Source organism: Penicillium chermesinum (assembly GCF_028974085.1).
Source record: "Penicillium chermesinum strain IBT 19713 chromosome Unknown utg000003l:1.0-5111272.0:1.0-5115320.0, whole genome shotgun sequence".
Lineage (NCBI taxonomy): Eukaryota > Fungi > Ascomycota > Eurotiomycetes > Eurotiales > Aspergillaceae > Penicillium > Penicillium chermesinum.
The window spans coordinates 3404808-3424789 of record NW_026695313.1 but is presented as its reverse complement, the minus strand read 5'-3'; the positions used below and the strand labels follow the sequence as shown (position 1 = coordinate 3424789).

General features: G+C 51.4%; 8 protein-coding genes across 8 annotated transcripts; 3 read left to right on the top strand and 5 right to left on the bottom strand.

Annotated features, from left to right (window-relative positions):
- Positions 1-387: 387 nt before the first annotated feature.
- On the bottom strand, positions 388-4590 carry atg26 (uncharacterized protein; the record flags this gene model as incomplete). The annotated part of the gene is made up of 5 exons (XM_058473516.1): positions 388-663; positions 731-1260; positions 1281-3264; positions 3315-3423; positions 3482-4590. The coding sequence occupies 5 exons, from the start codon at positions 4588-4590 to the stop codon at positions 388-390; spliced, it is 4008 nt and encodes a 1335-aa protein (XP_058332519.1).
- A 696-nt stretch (positions 4591-5286) lies between these two features.
- Positions 5287-6012, top strand: N7468_004218 (uncharacterized protein; the record flags this gene model as incomplete). The annotated part of the gene is made up of 3 exons (XM_058473515.1): positions 5287-5344; positions 5400-5776; positions 5848-6012. 3 exons carry the CDS (start codon positions 5287-5289, stop codon positions 6010-6012), a joined length of 600 nt encoding a protein of 199 aa, XP_058332518.1.
- A 236-nt stretch (positions 6013-6248) lies between these two features.
- On the bottom strand, positions 6249-7281 carry N7468_004217 (DNA-directed RNA polymerase I subunit RPA34; the record flags this gene model as incomplete). Its single annotated transcript, XM_058473514.1, has 2 exons — positions 6249-6966; positions 7022-7281. 2 exons carry the CDS (start codon positions 7279-7281, stop codon positions 6249-6251), a joined length of 978 nt encoding a protein of 325 aa, XP_058332517.1.
- Positions 7282-7667: 386 nt separating this feature from the next.
- grc3 (uncharacterized protein) lies at positions 7668-10173 on the top strand (the record flags this gene model as incomplete). The annotated part of the gene is made up of 4 exons (XM_058473513.1): positions 7668-8183; positions 8234-8545; positions 8789-9489; positions 9666-10173. 4 exons carry the CDS (start codon positions 7668-7670, stop codon positions 10171-10173), a joined length of 2037 nt encoding a protein of 678 aa, XP_058332516.1.
- Positions 10174-10487: 314 nt separating this feature from the next.
- Positions 10488-12238, bottom strand: N7468_004215 (putative prenylcysteine lyase; the record flags this gene model as incomplete). The annotated part of the gene is made up of 2 exons (XM_058473512.1): positions 10488-12010; positions 12094-12238. The coding sequence occupies 2 exons, from the start codon at positions 12236-12238 to the stop codon at positions 10488-10490; spliced, it is 1668 nt and encodes a 555-aa protein (XP_058332515.1).
- A 298-nt stretch (positions 12239-12536) lies between these two features.
- Positions 12537-13870, top strand: N7468_004214 (small subunit rRNA maturation protein TSR4; the record flags this gene model as incomplete). The annotated part of the gene is made up of 2 exons (XM_058473511.1): positions 12537-12656; positions 12716-13870. 2 exons carry the CDS (start codon positions 12537-12539, stop codon positions 13868-13870), a joined length of 1275 nt encoding a protein of 424 aa, XP_058332514.1.
- A 483-nt stretch (positions 13871-14353) lies between these two features.
- On the bottom strand, positions 14354-15348 carry N7468_004213 (CSN8/PSMD8/EIF3K family protein; the record flags this gene model as incomplete). Its single annotated transcript, XM_058473510.1, has 2 exons — positions 14354-14924; positions 15182-15348. The coding sequence occupies 2 exons, from the start codon at positions 15346-15348 to the stop codon at positions 14354-14356; spliced, it is 738 nt and encodes a 245-aa protein (XP_058332513.1).
- A 1223-nt stretch (positions 15349-16571) lies between these two features.
- Positions 16572-17917, bottom strand: N7468_004212 (folliculin domain-containing protein; the record flags this gene model as incomplete). Its single annotated transcript, XM_058473509.1, has 3 exons — positions 16572-16749; positions 16821-17848; positions 17906-17917. 3 exons carry the CDS (start codon positions 17915-17917, stop codon positions 16572-16574), a joined length of 1218 nt encoding a protein of 405 aa, XP_058332512.1.
- Between the last annotated feature and the right edge of the window lie 2065 nt (positions 17918-19982).

The following is a 19982-nucleotide window of genomic DNA, read 5'->3' as shown; positions in this document are numbered from 1 at the left end:
GGTCAAGCCTCCGAAGGTTTAAGACTGACAGCTAATTCTCTCATGTCGCCATTTCTCATAGGAGTAGGTTTTCTACCAATTTCCATTATTCCCCAACGCGCAGAAAACAGTTGAAATGCACCAGATCAGAAACGGAAGTGATAATCTAATTGTAATAGTTATTAAAAGTTGAAATAGTGTATTGAGTAGGAAGCAGCCCCAGTAAGCCAAAGAAAGCCCGATGTATAAAACGCCGTAGATGGAAAGACAGCAAAATGCAGGTTCGTAAATCGTGAAGGTCACCCGTCCAGTCATAACACATCGAAGAATTCAAACAAACACAGGCAAAAAAAAAAAACCAATTCGGCTCCGAGAGACAAAGAAAAACATAAGAGAAGCTATCAAAAATCATGGAAGGAACTGGCTTGAAGCCATCGGGTCGGCGTCTGAGGCGGCGCGTTCACGCATGCGCTTCGAGATATTGATGTTGACCTCCGTGTCGTCGCCAACGAAGGTCCACTCCTCGATATCATCTACCTCTTCATCGCCTTGTTCAGTCAAGGTTTGAGCGGAAGGTGTGGGAGAGAATGGGGTAGATGACATGTTCGATCGCTGTTGTGCCAGGGTCTTGGCGTATTCAAGGTCACGGTAGAGTGACTGGATGGCGGTTGCAACGCCATCTTCCTGGAAGACAAACAAAAATTAGATGTTAGTATCTGTTGGAAATCCTAGTAAGGCGAGATGAACTTACACTGCGTATCTGAGCGCCCAGGTTGCGCGCCTTAACAATCATCCGCTCGCTATGCGTAGCTTCCCAAAGTGAACGGGAAAAGACGCTGACGTTAAGCTTCTTCATGCAGATCCCGACACCAAGGTCTTCGACCCGAGAGCCGAAAAAGAACTGATCACCAAAGAATGGTTTGATGATGGTTGGCACACCAGCCCTAAGACTTGCACCCGTAGTTCCGGCACCGCCGTGGTGGGCTGCTGCATCGATCTGGGAGAAGAGCCAGTCATGGGGTGCAGACTGAATCTGATAAATCTCTGGAGGCAAAGGGATTTCCACTTTCACGCTTGAAGGGTCTCCAAGGCGATCGGACCAGCCCTTGGAAAGGATACATCGAACGTCAGCTTTTTGAACCGACTCAATGACCGTTCGTGTCAAAGCTGCAGGGTCGGAGACAACGATAGATCCAAAACCAATATATACAATCTTCTTGCCATCAGTACGGGCACGATCAATAAAAGCTGATAGCTCGGGCGGAGGAGCCCAGTCGGTCCCTTCGTTCAGGAACCAGTACCCAGTGATGCGAATCCAATCAGGGTAGTCGAGAGGAGGAGGGACCACGGAGGGGAGTAGTTATATAGAAAAGGGACCTTGTTCGGCTGCATCTTGTCCAGACTAGTGTCCTTTAGGCCAAGCTCATTGTTGCGCCAACGGTTCACTTGGCCTGCAATAGCCTTCCAGAAAACAGTATCAAACATGACATAAGTAATATAGTTGTAAGCACCGCCCATGCGGTTTTCAGGAACGGCGAATGCGTGGGGATACGCCCGAGTTCGGGTCCACGGCATGGTGAACCCTCGGAAGTAGGGAATTCGAAGGGCCTCTGCGACGTGAATGCCAGCCATAGCGCTCGGTGATTCTATCAAGAGATCACTCCCTTGACAAGCTCGCCACGCAGAAGAAAGCAGGTCATCAATCCAGCCTCTGAATTTCAGGGATGCTTCTCTGAGGAAGGAGTAAGTGAACATTCCATTCTCGACACAAATGCGCATCAATTCTGCGGGATCGCCATCCACCGGGGCAAAATCGATTCCGTGTTTTCTGATCCAGGGCTCAAATTCGGCGTGTGTCGCAATCTTCGGCTTATGGCCCTCTGCAAGAAGCCCCTTACAGAGAGCAATGTAGGGCTGTACATCTCCTCGAGATCCGATAGTCAAGCAGGTGATCCTCAGAGGCTCTGGTGGCTTGAAATGAATGATCGAAGCGCGAGTGTCGTCAAAGAATGGTTGTATTTCAGAGGAATCTTCACGGAGCGAGGGATGTGCCTCGTGTTCGCCTGGGTTATCAAGACGAGCCTCCTGCAGCATAGCATGCTCGGCCTTCGCAGCTTCGACCTCTTCACGCTCCTCCTCAGCTAAAATACCAGATTCTGCCAAGAATTTGACTTCTGACAAATTTCGATGCAATGTGACAGCACAGTCGTCTCGTCCATCGGCCGTGTTGAATTCGAAAAATAGCTCCTCGTGTCCACGAATGATGACTACAAGACCGTGATAACCGAATCGAAAGCCTTTCTCCTTGTCCACATTCTCAATATCCTTGAGGGGGAGGATCATTTTCGTCCGAGTCCCAGGAATCAGACTGCGGAAGCAAAACTTCCTCTCACTGATGTAAATCTTACCATACAGTGGTAGCACGCGATGCAGGTAGGCGTAGTATGTTGCTTGCAATCTCTCGGTCGACGGGAGAGCGAAATGAGCACGGAATCGATCCCCGTAATTTGCATCACTTTCTTTCTCTTCTAGATCAGGGCCCTGGTTCTCTGCCAGTATGCCCTCGGTTTCACCATAGTGCTTCTGACCCCCGATCCACATGCCGGACACCTTCTCTATGTAGCCCATTGAGCCAGTTGCTAACAGGTTGCTGTATGTCTTCACTGCATTTCCAAGAGCGGCGGCGCGCGGATAAACTCCGGCTTTAACCATGTCCGGGACACTTGAATGGTAGCTAGAAGACTGAAGCAAATGGTCATTCGTCGAAGTAGAGGCATAAGGCAAGCTCTCTGAGGTTTCCATATCAGCAGTTCCGCGGGATTTCCGTTGCGTCGCGCCCGCTTGTGCTGGAATTGAGCGAGTAGTGTCATCGGATCGCCGGCGAGCAGGGCTTTCTAAGTCGGAAGCACGCCTGGCCGACGGCACGGTAGGGGACTGGAACAAATCGTTGCGGTTGAGAATCTGGCTTGCTGATCCCGTCTCCGTCATGGATTGTATGACGTGCGATGATTCCGTTCCTTGGTCCGAAGAGAAAGCAAAGGAATCTGTTGATCCATGTGCTGCGTCAATAGCACTGCTACTGGGCTCTTGTAAGTAGGGCCTTTCGTCTGAACGTCGACCACTACTACCAGAAAGTCTCTTCAGACCCGTTGCCGTTGTGCCGATATTAGCTCTATCGTCGCCTGCCCGCCATGCCCCAGTCGGCTTTCTGATGGGCGACGAGTTTACAAGGCTCTTAAGGTGGTTGAATGCTTCTTGGCTAGCATCAAAAAAGGAGAAAAAGTACTGTGCAATGTTAGCGAATTGTCTTTTCGAATTGGCAGTCTGCGACTTACTTCATCAATTGCAAATGTCTCATCATTGTCCACCACAATCTTGAAAGTCTCTGCGTATTCAGCCATTGGACCCTCTTCAATGGTAATCATTTTGTCGATGGGAATGACACTTTGACACTATCGCCTTCATTGTGGGATCGGAATATAACTTTCTGGATTGCCTTCACCCATTCTTTCGCGCTTGCGGAGCTATCAGCCCTGAAATAGTACGCCCTTGGTCAGTGGTGACATGGAAGTCTTTCACTTCAGCGCCTTTCGTTTTCGGCTCAGCAAGTGATGCCGAGATGCCGTACCGAAGATCGACATGGCCTCTGGGAAAGTAGAGATTTGATGGGTCGGCATAATATGAGAAAACATCACCCTTCAAAACAAACCAGTACCGATTGTACTTGGGATTCTTCCGGCCACGCTTGGACAGAAAGCCAGACTTTATTGCCACACTGGACTTCTTTGGCAAGTATGCATAGAAGCAGACGTGACCCTCAGTGACGTACATATAGCCCTGGAGAAGCATGCTTTGCAGCAGGGCACATGCATACTCCACTACTACCTTCTCAGGCTTCTCAAATCCGAACATTTCCATCAAACGCGTAGAGAGGGCCGACCCAGATATTTGCGGTCGGTCTCCACTCGGCGTATCCGGTCTTGAGGGCGGCTGCTCTGGTGCCGCGGCTGTATCGAACCGATTTTGCGCTCGAACCATGCGGGTGAGAATGGGGGCGGCCCGTGGAGTAACGCTTCGAGCTTGGCGTGGTGGAAGTGAGAGAGTTGATCCACTAGGGCCAGCAGCTTTACTTTCTTTGTCTTTCAACTTGTCTTTCAAACTCGCATCAGACATCCTCCGGCGCAAATCAGCCGATAACGTTCTTTGATGACGACGTCCTCGATCTTCTGTTTGTAGTGCGAGGCTGGGTTGAGGGGGCTCTTTGGAAGATGAATCTATGGAGCTTTCTTGGAATGATGTTCGCTGTGAGTCTTTCCTTTGATTCAGATCCGCCTCTCCTTCGCTGTCGCTCGGATCATCAAATCGGGCTCGGAAGTCGGACGCAGAGCCGACCGCAGCAATCATCGAAATCAACGAATGTTGCATATAATGAGGGTGGCCATCTCGAGAGCTCATACTCGGGGGAGGGGCGGTGAAATCGAATTGGGCGTCGTCGCCGTCTCTGAAGCGCGCGGGGAGTCTGTCTGCGAATGATGATCGATGAGTGGGAGGAGCTCTCATACTCGCACTCATCCGATCGGAACGCCTTCGAGCATCGTCCGAAGGCCCCATCTTCACGTTTGACATAAGTGTATAGGGTATGAAGATGAAATGGGATAGCGAGGGCAGATAGCTGCACCTGCACAGGACCTCGCAGGTGACCGGTCTGGAACGATGCCGAGAATGCCCACGTCAGGCGGTATCAAAGGACCAACGCAACTGACTACGGTCATAGCAACGTGGACGATTAAGGATATCTTCGGTGGGGAATCCGGGAGCCAACACCCCAGAGACCCGATAAGGAGCTCTTCTTTAGGTGATAAGCAAATCAGCTCCGAGCTCTATGCGTCCTGGCCCGACGCTGCAGAAGCCACGGAAGTTGTGAGTCAAGGCTAGTGTGCTTTGGGACCAACGAACCCCGAGGCCGAAAAAAAAGTCTGGACGAAAAGAGAGTAAAAAAGCCCGAACAAGACGCCATCAGCTGGTCCCGCAAGGTTGCCATGTGATAACCGGAGTCCACTGGTCAGGTGATGCTTATGTAACTAAATTTGACTTCCATGGGGCAAAAGACGATCAAGAATGCAGGAGATGATAGATGAGTAGCTTTCATGCCAGGATAGGCTCGAGTGACAATCGAGCCCTGGAGGAAGAGCTTATGGTGCTCGGGGGCCTACGGGAGATCCACCGTACTACTTACGCATCGCGGAGATCGACTCGGTCTCGGGAGCCCTGGAATGCTGCCTTATGAGGACATTCTGGACTTGCCGCATGCCAAATTTACTCGCAGATGGAGCTGGCGGGTTCAAAGTTCCCGGAACGTGCATCGGTAGTTGTGGCTCAATCACGGCATGTAATAGAGAAATTGCCAAACCGCGAGTAAGCCAACCATGCGCTTAATACTCGCTATGGTCGCAAATGGACTATCATTGGCTCGACCGAACTTTTCATCATCGGCGTGATCATCCAGGCCATCAACACCCGTTCTTTGCCTGCCTGGTATGTCGCGCGTATTGTCGCAGGTCTGGGAATGAGCGGCCAGAGCGTTGTGATACCCATGTACTCAGCGGAGATGACGCCCAAGGAGATCCGTGGTCGTTGCGGCTCTTTCTACCAGTGGATGTATGCCTGGGGTGTGTTCCTGGCATACTGGGTGGACTATGGGGTCCAACAAAACTCTTCGATTGCAGGAACATCTCGCGAGTGGCACTGGGCCACGTCATTCTGTTTTTCCTTCTCGAGCCTTTACATGATCAAAAAAGTAGGTGCCAGCACCTTCCTCATCTTCATGGGCTTCGATGTCGTCGCTGCGATTTTTTATTCTTCGTTAAGGAGACCCGGGGCAAGAACCTTGAAGTTGCCGCTGGTACTGAATGGGAGTTTGCCGAACGGTCGTCTGATGATGAGAAGGGCGAGAGAGAACGTGGTGTGGATGGAAGAAAATTGCAGCTCGTCAGTGTTCAGGAGAACTTCCACACAAACCTCCGCCAAAGATGATGTGCGCAATATAATGAAAGGTGTATTCAGGCCGTAGTGGCTTGAGCCCAATTTATGAATCGTCTCGTACCTTAAGCTCGCATATAAATCAATAATGGATGACATACACTGAGTTTACTACAACCATCCACGCATTTCAAGAAAGCATATCAAACGAAATGGGAAACTGTACATTGAACTTATCCTGTAAATCATCCAACAAAACATATTTTAGCTAAACGAAACCGGACGCCAAATCATGCCTTTTCAGACTTTTTCCGCTTCTTCTCTTCGCGGTCCTTGTGTGACTTTTTCGACTTCTTTTCAGGCTTCTCCTCATTCTCTTGCGATGAATGCTTTTTGGACTTCTTTCTGCTTGGCGAAGCAGCATTTTGGGAAGCATCTCCATCCGTGTGCTGATGTTTACGCTTGCGCTCTTCACGGTCTCCAGGAGGAACCTTGAACGAGGGCTCATCCGACTCTGAGTCAGAGCCCAGTGTCTCTGGAGCGGCAGGTAGGCTGCCAACGGGGCGGAATCGCATCTTCAGGTTCTTGGGCTGAGGCCGTGGGGGCTTCACGGTATCTCGCAGCGCTTCAATTGCGGCATGGTCGGGCTGTGGAATGTTGAATAATTCCTGAATGTGATAACTAGGTATTTGCTCGGCTGATCTGCTGTATTTTTGGGTGCTTGGGTCGAAGACAAGTAGAGACTTGCTGTCTGGATCTTCGTTATTGAAAGATTCAGCGGGAATGCCATAGTTTGTGCCTTCGTATGAGAGAATCGGTTCGCCCTTGGCGATCTTGGACATCGTGATCTCCTTGACCTTGGACAGTGGGAGGAAAGATGGCGCAGTGATGTGGACCACCTGCTTGCCGCGCAAGTTGGAGAGAAGAGAAGAGGTTTTCGACGACGGGGGTGCTTGTTTCTGTACAGGCTTGAAGCCAGCAGGTGCCTTGAAGGCCTTCACGGGATGTCTAGAATCATGTAATTAGATTGGTGAAATTGTCAACATTCAATAGAAGGGCCTACTTTTGAGCTTTGGGGTCTTTCTCGGCAACATCCTCGCTGGTATCCATTTCATCGGAGCTTTCTGACTCGCTCTCAGGTTCGGAACTACTATCGGATCCTGAATCGCTAGCCGAGTCGGAGTCGGAGTCGGAGCTCGAATCTTCGTCACTATCTTTTTTCGCCTCGGTTTTTGCTTTTACTGATGGCTTCTGAACATGACCTGCCTCTGGCGAAGTAGAGCGGCTGGAGCTGCTATCGCTATCGGAGGAGGAGGCGGCCATTGCGACAAGAGTCGTTCCCCACGAGCCTAAATAGTGTGCGGCGTATTGTTCGTAATATGATCCGGCGTGAAAAGGAGTCCTCTAGGTCGCAATTTATCGCCTGTGAGCCGCAGAACTTCTCGAGGGCATCGAATTGCAACTCGCAAAGTCGCAGACGTTTGGAAAGTTGATGTTGGCGGATCTTTTTTTTTCTGCTCCGCGGCGCACGGACCAACATGCCAACTTTTTTTTGCTTATCAGCTCGAGTGCCGCATTTATCGACCTTCCCGGAGTCGTTCAGTGGACTAATATGATGAAAAGAAAAGCTGATAAGCAAATGGGCACTGGTAAAGCTCCAGTTCATCGCGATGAACAATTGCATAGTCACTAATGTGTTCATAGCCCCAATGAGCGCTGTCGCAGCGCGCAAAGCTCGGCAGCAGCAAGCGCAAACTGTGACTGCGAAAAGCCAACCAGCGGTTGAAGAAGCAGCATCAGAGCCACCTTCGAAGCGCCCTCGTCGATCTCTTGAGAGCACAGTCGCTGAAAAAGTGGACTCAGAGCCTCGCAATCTTCGAACGCGTTCTAAGAAACAACAAGGCCCGCCACCAACGGAGAAACGACCCGTCACGAGACAATCTACCAGACCCAATCAGACCGAGACTCAGTCATCCGGCTCAGAGGTCGACGAAGGAGATAATCAGGGCGAACAAGAATCCTATGAAGAATCCCTTGCCGGGGCTCCTGAAGAGATGTCGGAGGACGAAGTAGCGTCTGTCGCTGGCGACCCTGATGGCTATGAATCACCCGCAGAGACACCTGCGGAGCTTCAAAATTTCCCGCTATCAAAGACTCGATTAAATAAGAGCAACATAGTATACTCCGACGAGACTACACTCTGCATTCGTATTGCGGAGAAAATGGTGAGACTTTTTACATTTTTACACATATATCACGCTAATATTGTTGAAAGAATTTGGCATTAATAGGCCAATACGACCTCTGGGTGAAACGCGGAGTTGTCAGCCTTATGGGTGCCAAATTACATCCCTCTCCGAAACTCTACAGGGTGTACGCTCCTGCGACTCACTCTCTGCCTGTCATAAAGTGCGTCTCGAGCACGGACGGTGCAGCAGAAGTTGAGATTAAGTCTTGTAAAAGCGGGCTCTTTCAGTTGCGGGACCTGTCACCGTTATATCAGAGAATATGGAATGGTCAAAACACTGCTGCAGATAAAGTCACACTGAAATCCGCTCCCAAGGGCTCTCGCCGGACTTTCTCAGTGGTAAGTTCCCAGCGAGGCTTTATCGGTATCTGCATCTAACAGTCAATAGCTATATACTACATCAGATGACTCATTGAAACGGCATATTCGTCCACTACATCTCGACAAAAATGGAGTGCCTCGATGAAGGCATTATCTCAAAAGCAAGGCCGTTTACGGGTACTGGTCTGTGGTCCCAAAGCTTCTGGCAAATCTACATTCAGTCGCCTCCTACTCAATCACATACTCAGTCCTGCTCCAGAGACAGAAAATGGATTCACCAATTCTGATGGCGTTGCCTTCATCGACCTCGATCCAGGACAGCCAGAATTCGCCCCAATGGGTCAGATCTACCTCGCACATCTCAAAGCCCCTTTCTTCGGCCCACCCTTCACTCACCCATCCCTAGATGTTGCGCAAGATGGCAAGATCATGCGCGCGCACCACATAGGCGCAACATCGCCAAAAGAAAACCCCGATCACTATGCCTTAGCAACGATGGACCTGCTGGATCAGTACCGTTCATTGCTGGCACAATATCCTCAATGTCCGCTGATCGTCAATTACCCTGGGTGGATTTTTGGACAGGGCCTAGAAGTAGCGACGTGGCTGGTCAAGTTCCTCGGCCTTTCCGATGTGGTTTACATGAGCGAAAAGGGACCGTCCGAAGTCGTAGAGCCACTTAGCGTGGCCGCAGCGGAAGCTCGTGTTCCTCTGACAATTCTACCATCTCAACCTACCGACTATGTTAGTCGATCTAGTGCCCAACTGCGCTCGATGCAAGTGCAATCCTACTTCCACATGTCTCACCCGGAGGGAATCAACAATCCCGTTTGGCAGGGAACGCCATTGTCCCGTACCCGGCCCATCGTTGTGGACTATGCTGGTCCAAGGCAAGGAATTGCTGGCATTATGGTTATGGGGTCTCAGATCCATCCCGATATGCTCCGTGAGGTGCTAGAAGGGTCAATTGTCGGTGTTGTTGCTGTTGAATCCTCGAGTGCAATCTTAGGTGGCACTCAACGTCAAAATGATGAGGAGCCCATCTCTGATGGTATGGATATGGACCCGGAACAGCCTCCGCCCAACAGTTCGGCGGCCCAATCATTAGCGGACAGCGTAATACGAACTGCGCAAGAAGACCTCCCTACCTCTTCGCCGTATCAGGAACTGGCACGCCACCAGATCCGAAAGCCTCCAATTGTCTTGGCCTGGCATTAATCCGCTCCGTGGATCCGTCATCACACAAACTTGAATTGTCCACTCCTATCGCACCTTCGAGTCTCCGTGAGACATTTCAACAGGGGCATCAGCTGGTGCTGGTTCGTGGCCAGCTTGACAACCCCAATTGGGCTGTCAGCGAAGAATACCATGCTGCACGAGCTGCTGAGCGCCAGTATCAACAATCTTTCTCGGTCGGTAAAGAAGCAGCGGCTTCTGGGCACTCGAAGCAGACGGGGGATCAAGCGTCACACGCTCGCGCACTTGCTCAATTGCGGGAGAGAATACGTCGGGCTAGCCAGGTCCCTTGGATGACGGTCGTGGAAGATAACAGCCGCCGTCACCGAGAGGCCATTGAGCGCCGTGAAAAGTCGTTATGGAAGCTGAGAAAGAAGGCATACCCCGGGAGTGAGAGCGAGACGGACTGATAGCTGAATTCCTCCAACAGCATGTTCGACGCTCCCATATTGGATGGAATCACTATTAGGACGAAATATCTCGTGATCTGGCAACAGTATAGGCCTGTCCTCAATCTAAATATACAAATCTTAGGCATGACCTGTAGCTGATATGCTCTCCAAGTCTGAATTTCCATATAAAGCGCAGCGACTCTTCAGGGGATGTAGTTATACTAGGATGATCCAAGATCCGGATACCTCTTGTCATCTGGGAAGGGCCTCTGGTGTAACAGCGATTTTGAATATAATCAGTAATAACCTTTCGTTCGAACCTCAAAAATGCCTTATAACTCAGATCTCTCTCTTGAACGATCATCGCCCTTCTCATCTTTCCGATTCTGCCATGACTGGACTACGAGGGCTGCAACATTACGGCCCATTAATGCACTCGTCTCCATCGTTGAGATAAAGCTCTCGATTCCGCTGGTGTACCAGACACCAGGCGCCAAACGAATCTCCTCGAAGGTCACACGGGGGTATAGCAGAGGGTAGGGGTGCCAGAATTTTTCGTGGAACCAGCTGATATCACTCTGGGGCAGGTCTCCAATAGATGTATTAACCTTAGGCGTGGAAACAGGGCCTTTGTCGTGCGACCAGTCAAGTCCCAGAATGTCTGCAACAAACTCCGCTGTCGGTCGCTCTGGGGAGAATATTTTGTATACGTAATGCTGCTCCTGCTGCTCCTGGCCCTTCTTGACGACGGTCCGCATCACCGTTCGCAGCGTACTAATGCTCCAGAACCCAGCTGGCCCAACCCCATGAGGATTTGAGCCTAGATCAAGATCTTCAGGCAGCGTAGTGAGGATGCTTTCTGGGATCTCCTTCGAGCTATGACGATTGAAGAACGCAGGCGAGATTCGATGCGGCGATGCGAGCAAGGTGACGTGCAACTTAACATATGGAACTTCGTCGGGGACATGCTCAAGAGGTGGCGAGATAGAAATTCCCGAGTATTGCAAAGGCCCAGCGAGAATGACTTCGTCGAACCCAGTTTCACTCGATTCTGATCCGTCGACGCCTAAGGTTGACTTGGAAGTTATATGAACTGAACCATCGTCACCACGCACAATATCTGTAACCGCCGTGTTCAAGTGAACATTAGCTTTGGAAGCTTTTACAGCTCCTTCAAAGATCTGCCAATTACCGCCATCAATAGAAACTGCACCATCGGTAGCCATGCAGACCATGGACTCCAGTCCATGGATCAACGGCAGATTCTGACCATAGTTCACACGTGTACTGGCCTGAATAATCTCACGGGCAAAGCGAGAAGAGATTCCATTCGCACTTAGGAACTCCGTCCCGGAAGCAGCCGTCACATTGAGCAGATTCACGGCAGCAGCAGCCTCCGTTAGGGACCGGAATGGGAATAAGGGCTCTTCATAAAGATTCAGGAACTTGCCCACAATCTTCTTCATCAGGTTTTGGGTCCACAGCGGAGCCAGCCCATACCGCCAAATGAGCCGGCCAAGATTCAACCAAGTAGAGCCACTTTTGACCGTGAAGACAAAATCCTTTCCGTCCCAAATACCCAGGGATTCTTCCGTTTCGTCGGGTCGATCATTTGATGCACTTTGAACACCGAGTCCAAACTCGCGCGAAGCGTTCACCAGGTTGGCATTTACTTGGACGAATATTGAAGCGCCGAGTTCAGTAGGGTATTCTGGGTCGTCAAATGCATCAACTGTCGTCGAGCGGCCTCCTATATAGGATTCTCTTTCATATATCGTGATATTCAAGGGTATTTTGGCTGACTTCGCAAGCTTTCGAAGTTCATATGCTGCAAACGACCTTCCGGCCCCAGCGCCTATAAACATTGAATCAGCTCTATTAATACTAGCCCGTTGCTTCAATATGGTGGTTGAGGCCGGTGTGTATGAGTATTCTCACCGATAATCGCGACCCTTTTGGGGGTAGCATCCGCAGGTGGGCCCAAAGGAAGCTGTTCAGTCGCCTCGCTGAAGAATAAAAACGAAAGTAGAGTCAAAAGTGTGTATAAGAGTCCCCAAGGACTTTGGCTCCGAGTGCCTCTCATGATGTTGACCTATGGAGCACTTCGCAACATCCGGTGGCTTCGGAATTTATGCGGTTTAAAATAGGGAATCTTGGCCCAAATGCTACTATAAACAGTTCTCTCTGTAGGTGAGAGGAGATGCAAACTGGTGTCGATGTCCAGGCAAGAAGTGTTCGAAGGCAGCAATTCAATGATGTCGCGGAAGCTGGGGGAGAGCCTGACAGCCAATAATGCAGAGCCGGTGGGGCGGCCTATCGCTTATCGCAACATTTTTTTAGACGGCGGGGTTTTCTGTGACTGCGCACATCTACAATTCAGTATGGATCCTTACGACAGCGACTCTAGCCTGGACGAGGACTTTACTGAGACCAGTGTCACTCTTGGCTATGCTTCTGAGGAGCAGTACGATGACAAAATCAGCCATCTAGGCGGTTGGCCGGTTAGTGCACAAGATCGCAAATTTAACTACCCAACGTTGCTAACCTTGCGATTATCTAGACATGGATTGACGAGAAGACTCCTCCCCCAGGCGAATTCGCCAATTGCAAAGTCTGCAATAACCCTATGGCTCTGCTCCTCGAGCTCCATGGTGACCTGCCCGACCACTTCTCCATAAATGAGCGCCGTCTGTATATATTCGGGTGCCCAAGGAAACCTTGCAACAGGAAACCAGGCAGCATTCGCGCCTATCGGGCCACGCGAAAGGTAAATCTCGATTCCACGCAGGAAGAGCAAAAGCCAGAGAAAGCAAAGCCAGAGGCAACCAAACCAGAGAAGGAGGCACCTAAGCCCAAGCAAGACCTCGGTGCTAGTCTTTTCGGAGTGACCTCGCTCGTCGGCAGCGTATCGGCTAACACAAATCCCTTTTCTACGAAGCCCGCCTCTTCACCGAGCGACAACCCCTTCGCTACCCCCAAACCAGCCTCCAACTCCACAGCCCCTACAGACGGCCTCGCCGCGTCCTTCGCAGACAAAGTCCGCCTTTCGTCTCCCGAGACGGATCCCACTGCCATCAAATCTAGCCCTCCGGGCGCAGCATCCAAGCAGACTCCGGAATCCACAGGTCCACAGACCCCGTGGCCTGCGCAGTCCGCATTCCCGGCGCCATACAAATACTTCTACCTCGACGCCGACATGGAAGCAATGTCCAACCCGTCAACACCACAGGTCCCAGAAAACGTGACGTTGGAGCCAATGGATGAAGACGGCGGCGGCGCCGACCTGAAAGATACCTTCGAGTCGGAGCTCGACAAGGCCTTCATGAAGTTCTCTACCCGTCTCGCACATAACCCCGAGCAAGTCCTCCGGTACGAGTTCCGCGGCTCGCCGCTCCTGTACTCCTATAGTGATCAGGTTGGAAAGCGCTTCCATGCTGGCCATGCCGCTGGCAAGGTCACGACCGTATCTGCGGGTGGCAGTATCCCACCGTGCGAGTACTGTGGTGCGGAGCGCGTGTTCGAGATGCAGCTTGTGCCGCATGCTATTAGCATGCTTGAAGAGGGACGTGAGGGTGTTGGGCTTGGGAAGGATGACGCGGGTATGGAGTGGGGGACTATTATCGTCGGGGTTTGTGCGAAGGATTGTGCGCCGGAGGAGTTGTATAAGGTAGGGTGGAGGGAGGAATGGGCTGGTGTACAATGGGAAAGTCAATGACTGTGATGCTTTGCTTGATGTATACCCATAGGGATCCGAGAGTTGAGACGATCTCTTGCATATCAAAAAATAGAATTTCCTTTTTCTTAGTCGTTGCAGCCGTGGTTACTTAATGAGTTATTTGTAGGATGAAAAGGGGTTCAATTCTCGGAATTTTCATATTGGAGCCATAGTTGACTCGGTATTGTATGGGAGGTGTTTTGGTATGAACAAGAGCATTCCTTCCAGCACTCTCATCTTGAGCATAAAACACAGGACTTTCATACAGAAATACAGGAGAAAGAAACGCCAGATGCGCCAGGTCCCGACTCATCTCCGAGCCTCCTCCATGCGAAATCTATCACCGTCGCCACGGATCGGGGATTCATGAACTCATGTCTTTTTTTCCCCCTTTCAATTTTTGAGATTGAATGAAGGGATGGAGAAGAGAAAAACAAGGGAAAATTAGGAACAAAGGAAGACAAGACCTCAAGGTGACAACGCTTATACGGGCAGCTCGAATCCGCGGCGGATAACGCGGCCAAACTGCTCGATGCCGACACGCTCGCTCTTAACTTCACTGCGAGCCTCGTTCTCCTTGTTGGCAGGGACCTGTACGAGAGCACCGTCAACCTTCCAGGCACAAACTTCAGTGACGAACTTCTCGAGAGCCTCACGGCCGCGGATGTCCAGCCACTGCTCCAGGGACTCGGCCTTGACGGTGCGGAAGGCCTTCCCGACCTCGACGGCAATGCGGATACGGATCAGCTCCTCAAAGCCAGCCACATCGGCGGTCAGGTCGGCATAGAGGTCGTCAGAGTTCAGGGTTGACCAGAATTGGGTGTACTGGGCGGACTCGAGGAGAGTGGAGAGGTGAGAGAGCTTTTGCACGGACTCGACGAAGTCAGAGGTCTGCGAGGCCGCTTTGGCCTCGGAGGTGGTGGGGAAAGGCTGAGTGTGAGGAGGAAGAAGGGCGAGGCAGAGAGAGAAGGCGGGAGATGGGAACACGGTCAGAGCCTTGACGAGGACATTGGTTACGGTATCGGGTTGGAGGAGGTGGGGGTTGAATTGGTAGCTATTCCAGATTTTACGTATGTTAGCCACTGTCATCATCGGTCTCGGGTTTCCGAGCGTTTCAAATGCGGAGTCGACTTTCTTCCATGCAATATGTTTACTTGCAGGATTTCAGGGATTGAAATTCTCAACAACACCATACTTGACGGTTGGTCAGGTAATAGGAAACGTGTATTGAAGAAGTTCGTTCATCACATGAAGCCAAGGATCGCACATAGGAGCGGCTTTTCGTAGATAGCGACAAAATCTAGCACTCACAGTTTCAGCAATGCCAGGTTGGCGTAGCAGTCAAAAGTTCGCTCTTCGCACTGCTGGGTCACGTAGTCCTGGAAGATCGTGGTGGTCTCGGGGTTGTACCGATCGAGGCCATTAAGAATGGCGTCGATATGGGCCGGTCGGGTTTCACACTTGTCGAAGGCGACCATCTTGTTGGATTCGTGAATGAGGGGGTTAAAAGAGAGCGGGTCGCATTGAGGTTCTTTTTGGTGGGATTTTTGATTGTGGCCCCGGGTGTGACCGGAAGAACTTCAAGCGGTTAGTTTATCCGCCCGAACTATACAGCTGACATTTGGGCAAAGGTACTTGTGTAATCGACCAGTCAGAGAGGGCCCTGTATATAGATCCTGGATAGTATAGATGCCTTCTGCTTCGATTTCTGAGATAATTCTTGCGATAAATGCAGAATATCGAACGGTCCCTGGCAAGCCCATGCTAGCGGTCACAGTCGCTGGGGGTCATGGACTTCATCTGTTTATGTGCTAAGACAAACTTGAAAATTGATGATGCTCTCAGCTCTACAGCATGGATTTAGTAGCTATATTCAAGCTGGAGGGAAAGGGCCCCAGTTCTTGTCAGGCATTCTAGGTTCTATCAAACTATGATGACCACTAGAAGGGGACTTTATAGCCAGGCCAATGCTAAGTTAAAGATGTTTTTCAGTCATGATTCCTGCCCGGATCTGGAGATTGATGTCGCCTTTTTATGTGGCGCAAATTTGACAGCACATACAGCGTCGAGATGGAAGTAGATGAGGATTCATGAATGGCTGCCCTCATTCCTATCCAGCTCTAGAAAGCAACACCAGGGTCTAGTCAAACCCACCAGTTTTCTACCACTTCCTTTCTTGCGCCCAGTTCTAAAAACGATATACCAAGACTCAATGACAAGCACTGGAGGTATAGAGCTACGCAAATCAACTATGGAGAAAGCTTTGGAATAGCAGCAACAACTTCGTTTATCATGTTCAAATAATACATAGTATACATATCTCTTGAAAGCCTCGTCAAGCAAATCGTCAACGTACGAGCTCGAGAGCAAGATTGATGAAACCCTGCCGAGAAACGAAACATGACACTCAAGAAGGAAAGAGGAAACGCAAAAGCAAAACAAAATGCCTCAAAGAACTCCGTGTCCATGTCTGTAAGACGCCATTATCTATGCCCAGTATCCATCGAAGAAAAGCCACCCGAATCAGTATGCAAAAAAAAGACAAACCCTTCCAGAGCCATGTCGCTTGGAAAGAAACAAAAAAGAGCAAAGAAAAGAAAAGCGTAGATAAGCATCAACGTTCAATGAAAAAGCCTTGAAAGAGAACAAGCGGGGTATCTCAACAAAGGGGAGAAGCAGATGTGAGAAAGAAATTAGCGGCTTACGCCACAACGAAACGTTGAGTAATCGGGATTGGCTGGGGGCCTGAAATGTCGAGTCTGGCCATGTCGATGTCGTTACCATCGTATTTGGAGGTAGAACCGCGCTTGGAACGCTCCGAATTGCTGGAAACAAGGACTGGCTGCGCAGCAGAGGTGCTCTCGTCATCCGCAACAGTGCTACAGACAAAGCGCTCCTCCGAGATCGGAACACCCCCGAACATGGACCCGAGCTGCTGTAGAAGTGCGACAAATGCGCGTGGAGCTCGGTGAAAATGTACGGGTTGCCGACAATCTCCGCCAGGTTGCGCGCGCGAATTTGACCCATGCGGCGGGACTGGCCCGGGTCCATCCCGCGACCAGTTAGAAATGAGGAGACGGGTCGGTTGTGACGGCCGCCGGATCGGCTGCCGGGGCTGTTTTGTTCCTCGCGTCGCTTTTCTTCCTCCTGGTAGCGCTCGGCGGCACCGACAATGCTGGACGCAATGCGCCCGAATGCGCGCCAGATGATGGGGCACGCTCTGAAAGCTCTTCCGGCGTCCTTCCCGGCGAGCGCCACGAGGGCGTAGCTGCGGCGTTTGCCACGCGCCATGGGGTCCGGAAGACGGAAGATGTAGGCAATGGTGTAGCCGGCGACTGAATCCCCGAAGCAAAGAGGGCCGGAAGAGAGACCGCGGGGGAGGAGTTCACAGCTCAGAGTGCGAATAGAAGAGCGGCGTAGAAGAGCGTAGTCGGCGGGGTTGGGAGGACCTCGCAGGGAGAGATATGTGAGGAGGTGAGTGTGACATGAAGAATCGGATGCGATGGAGGACGAGCGCAGGGACTCGGGGGGAGAAGCGTGGGAGTGGGGATCCAGCGTATCGTCGTCGGCGTCCGAATGGTTGTTGCCGCACGAATAAACGACCTCCCGCGATCGCAAGACCGGACTGCTGCCATTACTCAGGCTGCCTTTGCGGCCGGTGGGTCCGGAAGGTAGCTGCTTGCTGACATCTTCTGGAAGCGAGAGGCTACAGCTAGCACATGTGTCGCCATCTGCGACACGGTTCGAGCGCTCCTCGGGAGAAGCCGGCTGGGACCTCAAGAAGTAAGGATGATCTTCAATCTTTGGAGACTTGGAGCCCGGAGCCTCGGAGGTGGTATCGGGCGATTTAGACTGCGGAGAGCTGGTGGGATCGGTTTGCTCCGCATCCGGATGACAGTGGGCGCAGGCAAATGGGAGGACTTGTGAGCAAATGATGGAGGTGGGACCATGCACCTCACAGAAGTGGGTGAGGGAGAGCTAAGAAACGCAGTGTTAGGCCGGGAAGCAATATCACGAGCGAACAGAGAGCCGTACGATGAAATCCATGTCGGGGGTTGTATCACGCAGGAATTAGTCCATGATCGTGGCGCATACTTTGATTTGCATGGAATTGGTAGGGGGGGGGATCCACCGACCAGGTCCCCGGAAATAAAAAGGGAGATCTGTAGAAGAGGGGGTTGGAAAAGATGGAGTCGTAGAGGGATGGAGGTAATATAAGTAAGATCAAGGGGGGGGGTTTTGCCACGGCCCAAAGTTACATTTCCGGAGTCTTTTTCTCGAAAGAAGTGGATCGGGGGGTTCCAAATCTCGCGCGACTGCCTCCCTTTCGCGGAACTGGGAACGGGGACAATGGAAGCCCGATGGAACATCCAGGCTCCACTCTGCCCACTGAGGCTTTTCCGATTAGCATTCGTAACGGATCTCTCTCTTCGGCTTCTGCAGATTTTATACCCTGGGGTTTTTTTGGAATGGGCTGCTGTTTGATGCCATACAGGTAGGCCTACCAGTCTACAGGGCGCCTGGATCCGTATCTCCTATCTCACCTCACATTCTTCCTAGGCCAGGCCCTTGCTGGACCATGAATACCCCTTCGCATGTGAACTGATCAATTTGGTTCCAGCTCGTCGGGCCGACTGCAGATGAATTGCCTACCCAACGATCCCTTCTAGTCCCATTTAGCAGAAGCCGAGGGACCGGGAGCGTGGTGGGGAACGGGGGAGTTGGCTGCAAACAGGGGGTTGCCAATCAGCGGTTCGCATTGTAAAAGAATCATCCTGGCACAGTAACTATCTACTCTCTCCGACTCCCGCAGATCGTATCGTCACGGATGTGCCTGAACTGTCTCCGCGGACTTGGATGGATCGGCAGCCTCATTTCTTTGGATATCGCGGCTGTGATCAATCACCTCGGGGCGCCTTCCAGGGCTGTTTTGCTTTTTCTCCAGAGCCCCGATTCCGGTGACGGGGATAAAGGATCGTCTGGGACAGTTTTTGCTTTTTCGATGTCACAAGCCTAACCGGGTTGGTCTTGATATACTCCGTACGGAGGTCAATAACCTACATATGTCTTGTTTGATCATGTCGCCTAATCTATGAACCTTGATCCCTTGCCCCCTCCTAATATAACCTGACTATCACTGAGTCTGCCCAATCACTTCCGCAGAAATCATCTCTTCAGGATCTACCCCCGGTGGCGGACTGGAATTCAATAGTCCACTGGCATCTAACGGATAAATGTTTGATGGCTTGGCTTGGGGGTCTCCCGATCAAGCACCTTGGAGGTCGATCAGGCAGTGAATAATCTTTACGGGCCTCGGGGAGTAATATACACTTTCACGCCATCAGCCTTCGAAACATTCCGCGGCTCGTTCTCCTGGTCTTCCGATTCGCTCCACGGAAGGGGAGAGCCTCTCAAGGGTCTTGCTTTATTGAAGCCCTTCCCAGCCCTGTGATCTGTATAAGGTCGGAAGAGTGATAGGCCCCAGCTAGTGGCTAGGACCGGATTCCTCTTCATCCTGCGGCCCCTTCGTTCAGGAGCAGGATGATCAGCCGACCCTTGCCCTGGGTGCTTTTTTCGCCCCATCTTCCAGAACAGCTCAGTCGCTAGGGCCAGTCCACGCACTGCTTCATGACTCGTATTCAGGACCGAGCCATTGAGGGCTCTAAACTTCCTTCAACGTCATCACTTCTTGGAAAACTTGCATACTTGCATACACAACGGCGTTGGGGCCTCCCGTTCGGTCCGGAATTGTTAACCAGCGCGTCGTGATTGCTCGTTCGAGCGGCCGTTCTACCCACCCTCTAATAAAAAAAAAGAGAGAAAGGCTAAGGGAGGTGGCAGGGATCTCCCTCTTCCTCTGCTCGACTCCCCCTAAAGTGGCGTCGTGCGTTTCCTGGTCTCGCTTTCACCGACATGCACGATCGCGGTCCAGAACCCTGTTTTCTATGCAGTCATATTCTATAGAATTCGTAGTTCCAGTAGACTCTGCTGTAAGGAAACCGGTTGATGGCCACTTAGACCGCACCTCCGCCCTCCATGATCCAGCTGGAAGCCCCTAACGGAGTATATTTTCCCGTGCTAATTTGCTAGTCTCATTTCTCCCGCAAAGGCT